This window comes from Limulus polyphemus, unplaced genomic scaffold (genome assembly GCF_000517525.1).
Source record: "Limulus polyphemus unplaced genomic scaffold, Limulus_polyphemus-2.1.2 Scaffold4706, whole genome shotgun sequence".
In the NCBI taxonomy this organism is placed as follows: Eukaryota; Metazoa; Arthropoda; class Merostomata; order Xiphosura; family Limulidae; genus Limulus; species Limulus polyphemus.
Genome location: NW_013670316.1, coordinates 18013 through 31226, shown reverse-complemented (window position 1 = coordinate 31226; position 13214 = coordinate 18013). Strand labels below are relative to the sequence as shown.

General features: G+C 32.2%; 1 protein-coding gene across 1 annotated transcript in view; it reads right to left on the bottom strand.

Moving 5' to 3' along the window:
• Positions 1-13214, bottom strand: part of LOC106471572 (exocyst complex component 2-like) — a gene marked incomplete at its 3' end in the record, with an annotated part of 83099 nt that overhangs the window by 52392 nt on the left and 17493 nt on the right. The window contains exons 4-11 of the mRNA XM_022400181.1: positions 10911-10954; positions 9816-9885; positions 7508-7632; positions 7072-7149; positions 4890-5035; positions 2800-2881; positions 2542-2644; positions 1638-1750 (exon numbers count right to left, since the gene is read on the bottom strand). Of these exons, the coding sequence (XP_022255889.1) occupies positions 1638-1750; positions 2542-2644; positions 2800-2881; positions 4890-5035; positions 7072-7149; positions 7508-7632; positions 9816-9885; positions 10911-10954 (761 nt within the window). The remainder of the gene's footprint in view (positions 1-1637; positions 1751-2541; positions 2645-2799; positions 2882-4889; positions 5036-7071; positions 7150-7507; positions 7633-9815; positions 9886-10910; positions 10955-13214) is intronic.

Sequence of the window (13214 nt, the reverse complement as noted above, 5' to 3'; positions counted from 1 at the left end):
TAGTAAAATGGCTAGAGACCAGTGATACCATAAAGAATACTGATATAGTGAGTAGTAAGATAGCTAGAGACCAGTGACACCATAAAGAATACTGATATAGTGAGTAGTAAAATGGCTAGAGATCAGTGATACCATAAAGAATACTGATATAGTGAATAGTAAAATGGCTAGAGACCAGTGATACCATAAAGAATACTGATATAGTGAGTAGTAAAATGGCTAGAGATCAGTGATACCATAAAGAATACTGATATAGTGAATAGTAAAATGGCTAGAGACCAGTGATACCATAAAGAATACTGATATAGTGAGTAGTAAGATAGCTAGAGACCAGTGATACCATAAATAATACTAAACTCTAGCCATCTTACTACTCACTATAATGGTATCACTGGTATTCTTTCTGGTCTCTAGCCATCTTACTACTCACTATATCAGTATAATATGAATCACATAATGTAAAAGATGTTCCTCATGCATATAAATCCTTTTCACCCTAAAATTAGAAAATGTTCAGTTACATTACATTCAGTAAGTTATCTTGCTATTATTGAGTCAAGTTCCCAAAATACTTGCTTGTTACTAATTTCATCTAAACTTTGATAAAAACGATTAAAATACCCTAATCATTTGAGAGTATTTATGGCAGTACCGTCCCTTTACGCGAAACTGGCTTGTACCATCCATTTACACGAAACTGGCTTGTACCGTCCCTTTACACGAAACTGGCTTGTACCGTCCCTTTACACGAAACTGGTTTGTACCGTCCCTTTACACGAAACTGGTTTGTACCGTCCATTTACACGAAACTGGTTTGTACCGTCAATTCACACGAAACTGGTATGTACCATCCCTTTACACAAAACTGGTTTGTACTGTCCCTTTACACAAAACTGGTTTGTACTGTCATTCTACACAAAACTGGTTTCTCTTAACTTAAAATTTCTTTTCCATGCAAATATTGGAGTAGGACTTTCATAAGACTATCAGTAGCATAAACTTCACACATCCATGTGCAATTCCTTGACCATCAGTAGAATGAACTTCAAGCATGTGTGTGCAATTCCTTGACCATTAGTAGCTTGAACTTCAAACATCTGTGTGCAATTCCTTGACCATTAGTAGCTTGAACTTCAAACATCTGTGTGCAATTCCTTGACCATTAGTAGCTTGAACTTCAAACATCTGTGTGCAATTCCTTGACCATTAGTAGCTTGAACTTCAAACATCAGTGTGTGATTTTTTGACCATCAATAGCATGTAGTTCAAGCATCTGTGTGTGATTCCTTGACCATTAGTAACATTAACTTCAACATCTGTGTATCATTCCATGACCATTAGTAGCATGAACTTTAAACATTTGAATGAGGACTTATGTTAGTTGGTCCTGCACAAGACGTATCCTTACTCCACACAATAAATAACATACTATGTACCTAAGACACAAGACTTATCCTTACTCCACACAATAGACAACATACTACGTACCTAAGACACGAGACTTATCCTTACTCCACACAATAGACAACATACTACGTACCTAAGACACGAGACTTATCCTTACTCTACACAATAAATAACATACTATGTACCTAAGGCGAGATGCTTATCCTTACTCCACACAATAGACAACATACCTAAGACAAGATGTTTCTCCTTACAGCTGTTCATGCTATCTTGTAACCAGTTGTGAATGTAGCACATCAGATCCCAAGCAGGGTCACCAGCCACTTCTAAGTTTACTAGATACCTGGATTTAATAGAAAATTTCTTGTATGATATTTCATGACATAAACCTAAATTTACAAGGCATATAGGTTACAAATTTTACATCAAAGTTTGTCCTCAGTCTAATTTAGTCATTTTCTCTTACACACCTACCTACCTCTCCAGTGAAACAATGACTTCACACTAGAATTTTCTGTTCCAATATTCTTATAAGTCTATTTCAAGTAAGCACTTCATGCTTGCTTACAACGGGTCAAGTGTTTACCCAAAAAAACATGGAGACTGAACATGACAAACAAAAAATCTAACATTTTCTCTATTTCCTAAGTTTATTAAAAACAAGCAACAACCGAAATATTAACAAAATAATATCATCAGATGGCTATAACCTACATACAATAGCCATACCTCACTCCACACAGTTGACAGACTAAAATAATTGGGTTGATTGTGAAAGAAAAATTGGATTGATAATAGGAATAACTAATCATTACGAAAGAATGTTGTTGTTAGCCCTTCACAACAATAACATGTAAAAAGAAGATAAAATATTCATCTAAAGAAATGATTGATAACTTAAATCACATTTCAAAACCAACTGCAGAAAACTTAACAAAATTATCAAGGTGATGACAAAAAAAAAACTGCTTTTTACTCAAGATAAAATGTGAAATAACAAAAATCAATAAAATAAAATATAAGGAGCATTCTAAACTCCAAACAAGTTTCTTATAAATGTTTCTGGAACCAGTTTCAAACACGCTATTAGAGTTATAAATATAATTTGTGTCAATAATAAATGGACTTCCTCACCTGATCAACCTTTTCTGTTCATCTACAGGTGCGGGAAGCTTCTTCAAACGTTCACTTAACATTTCTCGAAACTTCTCAACTCTCTGTTCCACTTCCTGATACACTGGAAGACAGCAGATAGCTATGTTATATGTATGAAGAAAATTATCCAACATAGTGACATAAATTCAAACACTACTTGTTTTCATTACATTTTATTATACAAATTTATAATGGATCCAATCACAAGAATAAACATATCTCATTGTTTCAACCTACCCTTCCTAAATACGGCCACTTCTGTGTTATGAAATAGGGATTTAGCTCTTGCATAATCATTGATAACAACATCATAGTCACCCTGAAAAATAAACAGACCATATAAAATCAATCTGCACACAGAATCTCAGTATGTATAATATTTCAATGTAACTGTGATTCTGCAGAAACATCAAACAAAGTTATTATGTTAAGCCCTTATTTAGGTTCTCACAGCTGAAGTATAATTTTGGGCTTAATCAATGATGTAGCGGTAAAATGTTTCATGCCACAGCACCAACTAAATTTTAATACACTTATACATTATACATGCATTTTAGGCATTTAATAAGTTTATAATAACCTGCTACTTCACTTAACCTTCAGACTTATATAATTAGTTGGCATATCTGAGTGATAAAAGTACAATATACTATGTGTAGAATATACAGCATCTCTAGATAAAATAAGATCACTTGTATACATTCTATATTTTTTAAGTCATACTTTAAACCTACAAATTCAACAGTATAAAATACTATCTGTATAATTTAAGTTTATTTTACATTTACACATACTTATTTCAATACTTATAACAACAAATAAGTTATTTAGGTAAGATCAGCATTATTTAGTCCTTTGGTGGTTTTGTTAAAAAAACAACAACCAAAGTGCCAGTTGTTAAATAAATACAACCACAGTGGTTCTGTTAAAAAACAACAGCCAAAGTGCCAGTTGTTAAATAAATACAACAATGGTGGTTCTGTTAAAAAACAACAGCCAAAGTGCCAGTTGTTAAATAAATACAGCCACGGTGGTTCTGTTAAAAAAACAACAGCCAAAGTGCCAGTTGTTAAATAAATACAACCATGGTGGTTCTAAAAAACAACAGCCAAAGTGCCAGTTGTTAAATAAATACAACCATGATGGTTCTGTTAAAAAAAAGAACAGCCAAAGTGCCAGTTGTTAAATAAATACAACCACGGTGGTTCAGTTAAAAAAAACAGCCAAAGTGCCAGTTGTTAAATAAATACAATCATGGTGGGTCTGTTAAAAAAACAATAGCCAAAGTGCCAGTTGTTAAATAAATACAACCATGGTGGTTCTGTTAAAAAAACAACAGCCAAAGTGCCAGTTGTTAAATAAATACAACCACGGTGGTTCAGTTTGTATTTATTTAACAACTGGAGCCATGGTGGTTCTGTTAAAAAAACAACAGCCAAAGTGCCAGTTGTTAAATAAATACAACCACGGTGGTTCTGTTAAAAAAACAACAGCCAAAGTGCCAGTTGTTAAATAAATACAACCATGGCATTCTTTTCTACTCCAGCTCCATCACACCACTGGGTTTAACCCTCAACTGGTAGGGTCAGAATGACCCAACAGCAACAAATAATTACAATGGTAAGAAATAGAACTGCAACATCACATCTGCTCCACTCAACACTCAAGAACTGATTGAGGATAGAGTATAGACAATATCACACAGAGAGCAGCACTAGCTGAATTGGAATATTGACTTGAAAAGTCAACATAGGTTTTTCTGACCCCATCCAACCAGTTAAGGATTAATACAAACTACGTAGATCAGAACTAAACATAATGAGCATAAGTAAATCCTCTGTTGAAACTGTCTTACTTATAATGATTTCAATGCACTGTTTATGCAGTTGGATACCCTTGCTGCTAATAGTAGTTTTGGTTGTAAACTCAATAACATCCCACGAGGTTCGGCCAGCCCAGAAAATTTAGGTTAGTCCTAAATTCATTTACTAGGCTAACAATGCTGAATAATCGTTATAAATAAACATAAAAATAAAATTAGGAATTACAAAAAAAATCAATAAATAAAAGCTGATGTATTGAATTCTAATCAACACTAGAAAGATCTACCATACTGCAATAAAAGTTATACAGCTTGGTAGATTTAGCTAACAATGTGAAATAATCTTTATAACAACAAACTATAAATCAATTGAAAATTAGTTTAATAAATAAAATAAACAGTAATGTTAATGAAGGTAGCTTTAAAGAAATGATAACGAGTAACTGAATTACAAAATAATTTGATTTAGTTTGTATTCAACAACAACTGATACTCAATACTTTACCTTCTGGATGTTTCTCTCAATGCTAGCAGGAAGATTGAAAAGAAACTTGAATCGCTGGAGAGCACTTAAAGCATTCCGTGTGGCATCAGCTCGGTCTTTACGTGCAAGAACAGCTTCAAATAATGAGTCTGCTTCCTTCTTGCTTTCTAAAAGTCAAAATTAAGATCTGCATGAAACCTAAAACCTCAGGTGAAACTACACAAACAAAGATAATATTCTAAATTTTACAATCTCTAAATGTCAAAAGAAAGGATGTTATAATAAATAAAGAAAATATTATGAAGTTTTTATATGTAAATGATGTTCTTTATGTACTTTTTATTTCCCAAAATCATACATAAGTTGCACAAACACAAGTCATGATGATGTTGGAGGTACATAATAAACATTAAATAGGATTGATAAACACAAATCATAACGACAATATAGGAATATAATCAACATTACATAATATGAATAAACAAATCATGATGACAATGCTGGCATATAATAAACATTACACAACACAGATAAACACAAACCATGACAACAATATAGGAATATAATCAACATTACATAAGATAGATATACACAAACAATAATGAGAGTACTGGTTTATAATGAACATTACATAACACAGATAAACATAAGTCATGATGACAATGCTGGCATATAATGAACATTACACAAGATGGATAAACACCAACCATGATGACAATGCTGGCTTATAAAGAACATTACTTAAGATGGATAAACACCAACCATGATGACAATGCTGACTTATAAAGAACATTACACAAGATGGATAAACACCAACCATGATGACAATGCTGACTTATAAAGAACATTACATAAGATGGATAAACACAAACCATGGTGACAATGCTGACTTATAAAGAACATTACTTAAGATGGATAAACACAAACCATGATGACAATGCTGACTTATAAAGAACATTACATAAGATGGATAAACACCAACCATAATGACAATGCTGACTTATAAAGAACATTACATAAGATGGATAAACACCAACCATAATGACAATGCTGGCTTATAAAGAACATTACATAAGATGGATAAACACCAACCATGATGACAATGCTGGCTTATAAAGAACATTACATAAGATGGATAAACACCAACCATAATGACAATGCTGGCTTATAAAGAACATTACATAAGATGGATAAACACAAACCATGATGACAATGCTGACTTATAAAGAACATTACATAAGATGGATAAACACAAACCATGATGACAATGCTGACTTATAATGTTAGAACTTTAGGTTGTGGTAACTGTTAGCATTAGATGTTATTACTTTGTGGTAATGAAAATTATGAAAATAAAATATTAGAAATTTTTATGTGATTCCACAGATACCCTGATAATAATGATGGTAACATGTAGAGGGAGAGAGAGAGAGAGAGATCTTTATGGTTTCAATAATCTTCTATCCACTTGATTTTCCATACCTCATAATATAATGGACATAGCATATGTCATTATATATGTATGTAACCAAAACTCCTGCTTCATCTATTGAATGGCACCAAAAACAAAAATCCATGAAAAACTTCACACTTTGGGTATTCAATTTCAGAAAACTAGAAAAAACCTGTAGTATGTGCAACAACCATTTCTTTATAATAGAACACAATTTTAAATAAAAGTACTCTTCTCACAACAAGAACACAACTTTCACAAGGACTGTACGTGAGGGTTTGATTATATGTTTATTGATATAATTTTTAAATGTAGTACTGAGAATCTGGAATTCTTAAAAAACTATTATTTTTTCAATAAACAGTACTACTTTTAATATATAAAAACATTACAGTTTATATCAGTAAAATCTATGAACATTTTGAGCTCTGTACATTGAATAATTTTGATACAATGAGTTGCGTATGACTAAAGAGCACAATCCGAACACTTTTACATGCAGTACTTCCCAGAGAAAAATCCTTTTTTTGAAAATACTAATTTTTCTAAATTTTTTTCAATCAGGTATGAATACTACGATTAGTAATTACTAGCACAAACAATCACTCATAGGGCAGCTTTTCAGCTAGTTTGCATAATAGTCATAGAATATTTTCCTTTTATTCCTGTACAGGTATTTAAGGGAACTTAAAAGATATTCTAATAAAGTTTGAACGAAAAATTAAAAGCTTATTTCAATAAGGAACTTACTAACAACAGCCTCCTCTAATTTCTCAGTTAAGTCAGTACCAACTTCTTGTTTATCTTTCTTCTGTGCTGTTTGGAGTGCTGAAGCAGAAATTCTATATTAAAGCTGATAATATCAAAGAGAATACTGAACTTATGTTGAAAACTGATATACTACATTTACTCAAGGTACTTTGACCAGTTACTGATCTTGTCAGCCAATCATCTGTGACTATTTTTGTTTATTAATTCACTCTTTGGATTTTTGGGTTTTGAGTTTTTATAAATCAAATCAATAATGCAACCAAACAGTTCTGGATATGGTTCTTGAAAATCAATTCAAAGCATATGTATATTGAAAGAAACTATACAGTTAAGCCTTATTCAGTTGTTATAGTAATGTAAGCATTACTAAGTGTTTTAAGCATTATGAAAACCATCTAAGATATCATCAACTTACATTCTAGGACCTGGAAACATTCAACAATTGCCATTACATTAGATTTTAAGAAGGATAAAGGTCCTTCTTGATGCTGCGTAACTTTTCTTCGTAGGCATGTCAGTCCAGCCTTCAAATCGTCAAAACTACATACAGTTAAAAGTTCTCATTAAACTCCTAATTCATAGCTAAAACTAATAGCATGAAATACATGCATGTACATTGCTGAAATTAACTTTTTTAGCCACTAACAAATGTTTACCAGTATTATAAAAATTACTTGCAAAAGTGCCAGCCCCATAGAAATAAAAAACGTTTCACAAGTCACAGGATCTTAGCAGATATAACTAGTTAGCTGACATGAATGTCCAGGAACACTGCAGTTTTAATTTCATGTTTTTTAATATGCATTTAAGTTCTCTTATCTATACTTTTAATAACAATTACATCAACTAATAAAAAACAAATGCAAAGAAATTCTATCTATTGTTTTTACTTCCTATTTCAAACTTGACAAATCCACATGAAAATAAAAATCTGTAGATGGCTTGACTGGGTAATGAAAGAAAAAACTTTATTACAAATGTATGATGTTACAACAAGATTATGTCATCCACAGGTACAAGTAGTTTATAGAGACACGTGAATATATATACAGTGTGAAACAAAGAAGTCACATGACCGGAGATTGATTCACAGTCTAGTAATAGGTATCTTAATACCCTAGAGTGTTGGTTTAGGGTGAGACTGTTTTGTTAAATTAAGATAGCTTCCTATATTCTGCATTTATTGATGTTTGGTTCTTTGTTTAAAATTACAGTGTTTTGTATAGATATACCTTTACATAATTAAACAAAGCATTTGTGATCACATTAGGTCAGAGACATACTGTTGTTTGGTTTAGTTTGTTTTTAATGTTTCACAAAGCTACATAATGACTATGTATGCTTGGAGATGGCTTGAATGGGTTATGAAGAAAAACTTTAATACAAGTTTAACATAACAGCAAAGTGGGTTCCTCGTCATCGAATAACGACTATCTCTCCTAGACATCCCTAACTTAACAGTGATAGACTAGAGAAAAGGCAGATAGTCAACATCACCCACTGTCAGCTGTTTTATCTACAAATAGTGGGATTGCTCATCACATTATAGTGCCCCCATGGCTGAAAGGGTGAGCATGTTCAATGATGGGGATTCAAACTCTCAACATACAGATTGTAAGCTGAGCAACCTAACCACCAGGCCCTGCTAAGCCTTCTATTATTGTACAAGTCCAACAAAAATCAACAACACTACAAGTAACCTAACCATCAGGCCATGCTAAGCCTTCTATTGTTGTAAAAGTCCAACAAAAATCAACAACACTACAAGTAACCTAACCACCAGGCCATGCTAAGCCTTCTATTATTGTACAAGTCCAACAAAAATCAACAACACTACAAGTAACCTAACCACCAGGCCATACTAAGCCTTCTATTGTTGTACAAGTCCAACAAAAATCAACAACACTACAAGTAACCTAACCACCAGGCCATGCTAGGCTTTCTATTGTTGTACAAGTCCAACAAAAATCATCAACACTAAAAGTATTAGCAATAGTTTGTATCTTGAAATAAGTTTCAATTGAAAAATAAATTTACTCATATAGAAATGTATGTTTGAAGCCAATCTAATATTTTTTAATTCACCTAAGATCAAGAAACCTTCACAAATCATGAAACACTACTTGCATCCCCACCACCTATTGCAAAAATGAATAAAGATGATTAGTTGAATACATATAAGTACATCAACTTATACCATTAGTTTTTTAAAAAACATACTAAAACAGTAATTTCACTGTCACATAATGCATAATACTAGTAATATTTACTAAGAGCATGTTTAGAATAATTGAAAGTAGGGACAATAATAAACACTTACAAGAAACAGAGTACTGCGTGTTGATAAATGTATTAGTTGTTAGACAAATTTAGATTCCATATACAAACTTTATTTTCTTAAATTTAGTTTCAACAACATACATAACTACACGTTTTTTAAGTAAACTAACTTTGTTAGCAGAACATGTTTGTGAACTACTAGTTTTATGAATTTTTTCAGTTTCAAGGAATAGGTTTAGCTCTTCGTAAATAACTAATATAATAGATGCAGTAGAGTGACCTAAGTTTTATCTTACATTTTGTTTCTGAATAAAACATATCTATTTATAAATTGTAAAAGGCTTAACAATATTTAATAATTAGAAACAGAATGTAATGGTTATTGGTAATTGTGTGGAATATAAATGTAAACCAAAAAGGAGCATATACTCTGCAGAACCTACCTGGCTCCATGGTGGTTCTCTAGCAAATACCACATGGGAACAAAGTTCTCGGATAACACATTACCAGATCCTACAGACAAATGGCTTTATAAATTTCAGTTTTCTGATCCAAATACACAAAAAAAGCACTGTATTTCTAGTAATCATAACTGAAAAAAAAAGGCAAAAAAATTTAAAGATTAAATGTTCAAAAAGCATTCACTGCTGGGTAGAAAGAAAAAGAAAATTCTAAAGGTGAAATTACATATTACTTTTTTTACTTCAAATACTTACCTACATCATCTCCTGCAATGAACTTTAGTAAAAAAACCATCTTCTCTCCATATAAACATCCCTAATTTAGCAGTGAAAGACTAGAGTAAAGGGAGCTAGTCAACACCACCCACTATGAACTTTTTGGTTACTCCTTTACCAACAAATAGTGAGATTGACTATCACATTAGATTTCCCCTACACTTGAAAGGGCAACAGTTGTTTAGCAATAGGGATTGAAACCTGCAACTCGCACGTTGCAACTCTAGCACCCTAACCATCAGGCCATGCCAGATCTCAAAATATACTCTGTGATACTGAAACTGTGTGTGATTTAAAGACTGGAGAACTGGCAGAAAAATTATAAAATTCACATTTACAAACTTGTTATTCAATACCTGAGGAAGGCCATTACTACCCAAAAAGTTATTTTCCAAAGTGTTTCAGTTTTATTTTTACCTTTTATAAGACCTCACTGATTGTATAAGCTCAATAAAACTATAACATATTTCAAATACACAGGAAAAGCAAAAACTAGCCTATGGGCTCTATTGCATACACTCCATTGTTCAACATTTTTCTTCTGTTAAATATCTATCACAGTGCCAGATTATCATTTTTTGAAGGCAACATATTTGAGATAATTTAATATTTTGTTTCTGTATAGATCTATCATCATCATTTATTAATGTCAAATGAATCTTGGTCAAGTTAAGGTTTTGTTGAACTTAATTGAGTTAGCAAAAGAATACGAGCCAAGCACAATGATACACAAATTAGACCTTTTTTCTTTTATCATTAACATATCTTTTCAATATTTTATTAACATTACAGTTAACTTACCATCAGGAAATGTATCATGCAACTCTTCTACTGGAAAACGGCCTCTGGTGGTGGAACAAAGAAAAAATTAAATTTTTTGTATACATGTTTTTTAAACTAACTAAATTAATAATACAGTACACTTACATAAATAATTTCAACAAATGTTAAACAAAGATTTAGTTCATACAACTCAAATTTACATAGTACATGTAAACTAAAATACACAGAAAAATTCCACCAAATGTTCTATTATTACTGGGGTATAAAACAAACTGGTACAGTAGTACTTTTTTAGATATGACTGACTTATAAATGTTCTATTATTACTGGGGTATAAAACCAAATGGTACAGTAGTCCCTCTTAGATACGACTGACTTATAAATGTTCTATTATTACTGGGGTATAAAACCAACTGGTACAGTAGTCCCTCTTAGATACGACTGACTTATAAATGTTCTATTATTACTGGGGTATAAAACAAACTGGTGCAGTAGTCCCTCTTAGATACGACTGACTTATAAATGTTCTATTATTACTGGGGTATAAAACCAACTGGTACAGTAGTCCCTCTTAGATACGACTGACTTATAAATGTTCTATTACTACTGGGGTATAAAACAAACTGGTACAGTAGTCCCTCTTAGATACGACTGATTTATAAATGTTCTATTATTACTGGGGTTTAAAACAAACTGGTACAGTAGTCCCTCTTAGATACGACTGATTTATAAATGTTCTATTATTACTGGGGTATAAAACAAACTGGTACAGTAGTCCTTCTTAGAAACGACTGACTTATCTGTCATGATAAAAATGTCACATCTGACAGGAAGTCGTTATTCAAAAGATCAACAACCAGATAACGAACAACCGAGTTCAAGCTGTGCCACTTGCTATTCCCAGGGGTTGAGCATAATGGTTTGTATACTGTATAGGTAGTCAGATAACGTAGCAAGTTGGTATAATAATAGTTATGATGGATAACAGTTCAATAAAGATAACTTAAAATTGTTTTGTTTTATGTAAAATAATATTCATCAATCACATTTATTTCATAAACATCTAGGTATCACATTTTTATTACATACATATAAAATATTACAAACTAACACAAAACTTATTTCATAAAAAAATCCTCCATCTTTGTTTGTTTTGCACATTTAACGGAGTCGCTCTGAATGTTCACGAGTCTGGCAGTTATTATATCAAGAAGTGTTTCATTATTAGTTTTCAGCACACAATTTGAGCATCAATTTATAAAATAATATGCAATAAATTTCCAGAATTCTACAGAGAAATCAGTAAAAAAACTGGTAACCAGATTCACCGAACATAATAAAAAAAACACATATTTACCACCATTGCAACTCAAAAAATCCACAGTATATCTACACATAGCACTGTAATTTTAAACAAAGAACCAAACATTGGAAGCTACATATTTTAATTGAATGAAACAGCCCCACCCTAAACCAAAATTTCACCTTCAAACTTGGATCCTATGATCTCAGCTTTGAAAAGGGACCATTCCACAAATTTAAAAGAATCAGTAAAGAAATAAGAATAAATATCTGAACTAGACTCTAGCCAATTCCTAATAAGGTAATTCTCTATGAATACAAATACTACATAAAATGTACTGAACTAGACTCTAGCCAATTCCTAATAAGGTAATTCTCTATGAATACAAATACTACATAAAATGTAATATGTTGCATTAAACCAATTTCAAGTGGATTAAAAATTCTCTAGCTTCCATATTTTGTTACTTTTGTTACAACTTTGGTCTATATCAACGTCCATGTCACGTTTCTATATCAGCACTTTGAGCCTTCTTCAGAGTGACTTCCTGTTCTCAGCATGAGACAATCGCAGCTTTCATTAGCCATGGTTACCGCACAGATTAGTCGAGTCTGTCACTCAACAAACCATGAGTTAACAATCTTCACACCTCACTATTAAATCCTAATCAAGCTCAAACACTACTACATTCACTAAAAGAATAAACCTTAATTCCACAGTTTTTGACTGCCCCTGGTTACCTTTCAGGACCTGAAAGTTTTTAAAACAAAACACCTATGTGTACATACCAAGGAGTTTGACTTGAATACCCCAGGGTACACACCAAACTGTGAAGCAATCTCCAGTCATGTGACCTCTTTGTTTCATATACACCAAACTGTGAAGCAATCTCCAGTCATGTGACCTCTTTGTTTCATATACACCAAACTGTGAAGCAATCTCCAGTCATGTGACCTCTTTGTTTCATATACACCAAACTGTGAAGCAATCTCCAGTCATGTGACCTCTTTGTTTCATAT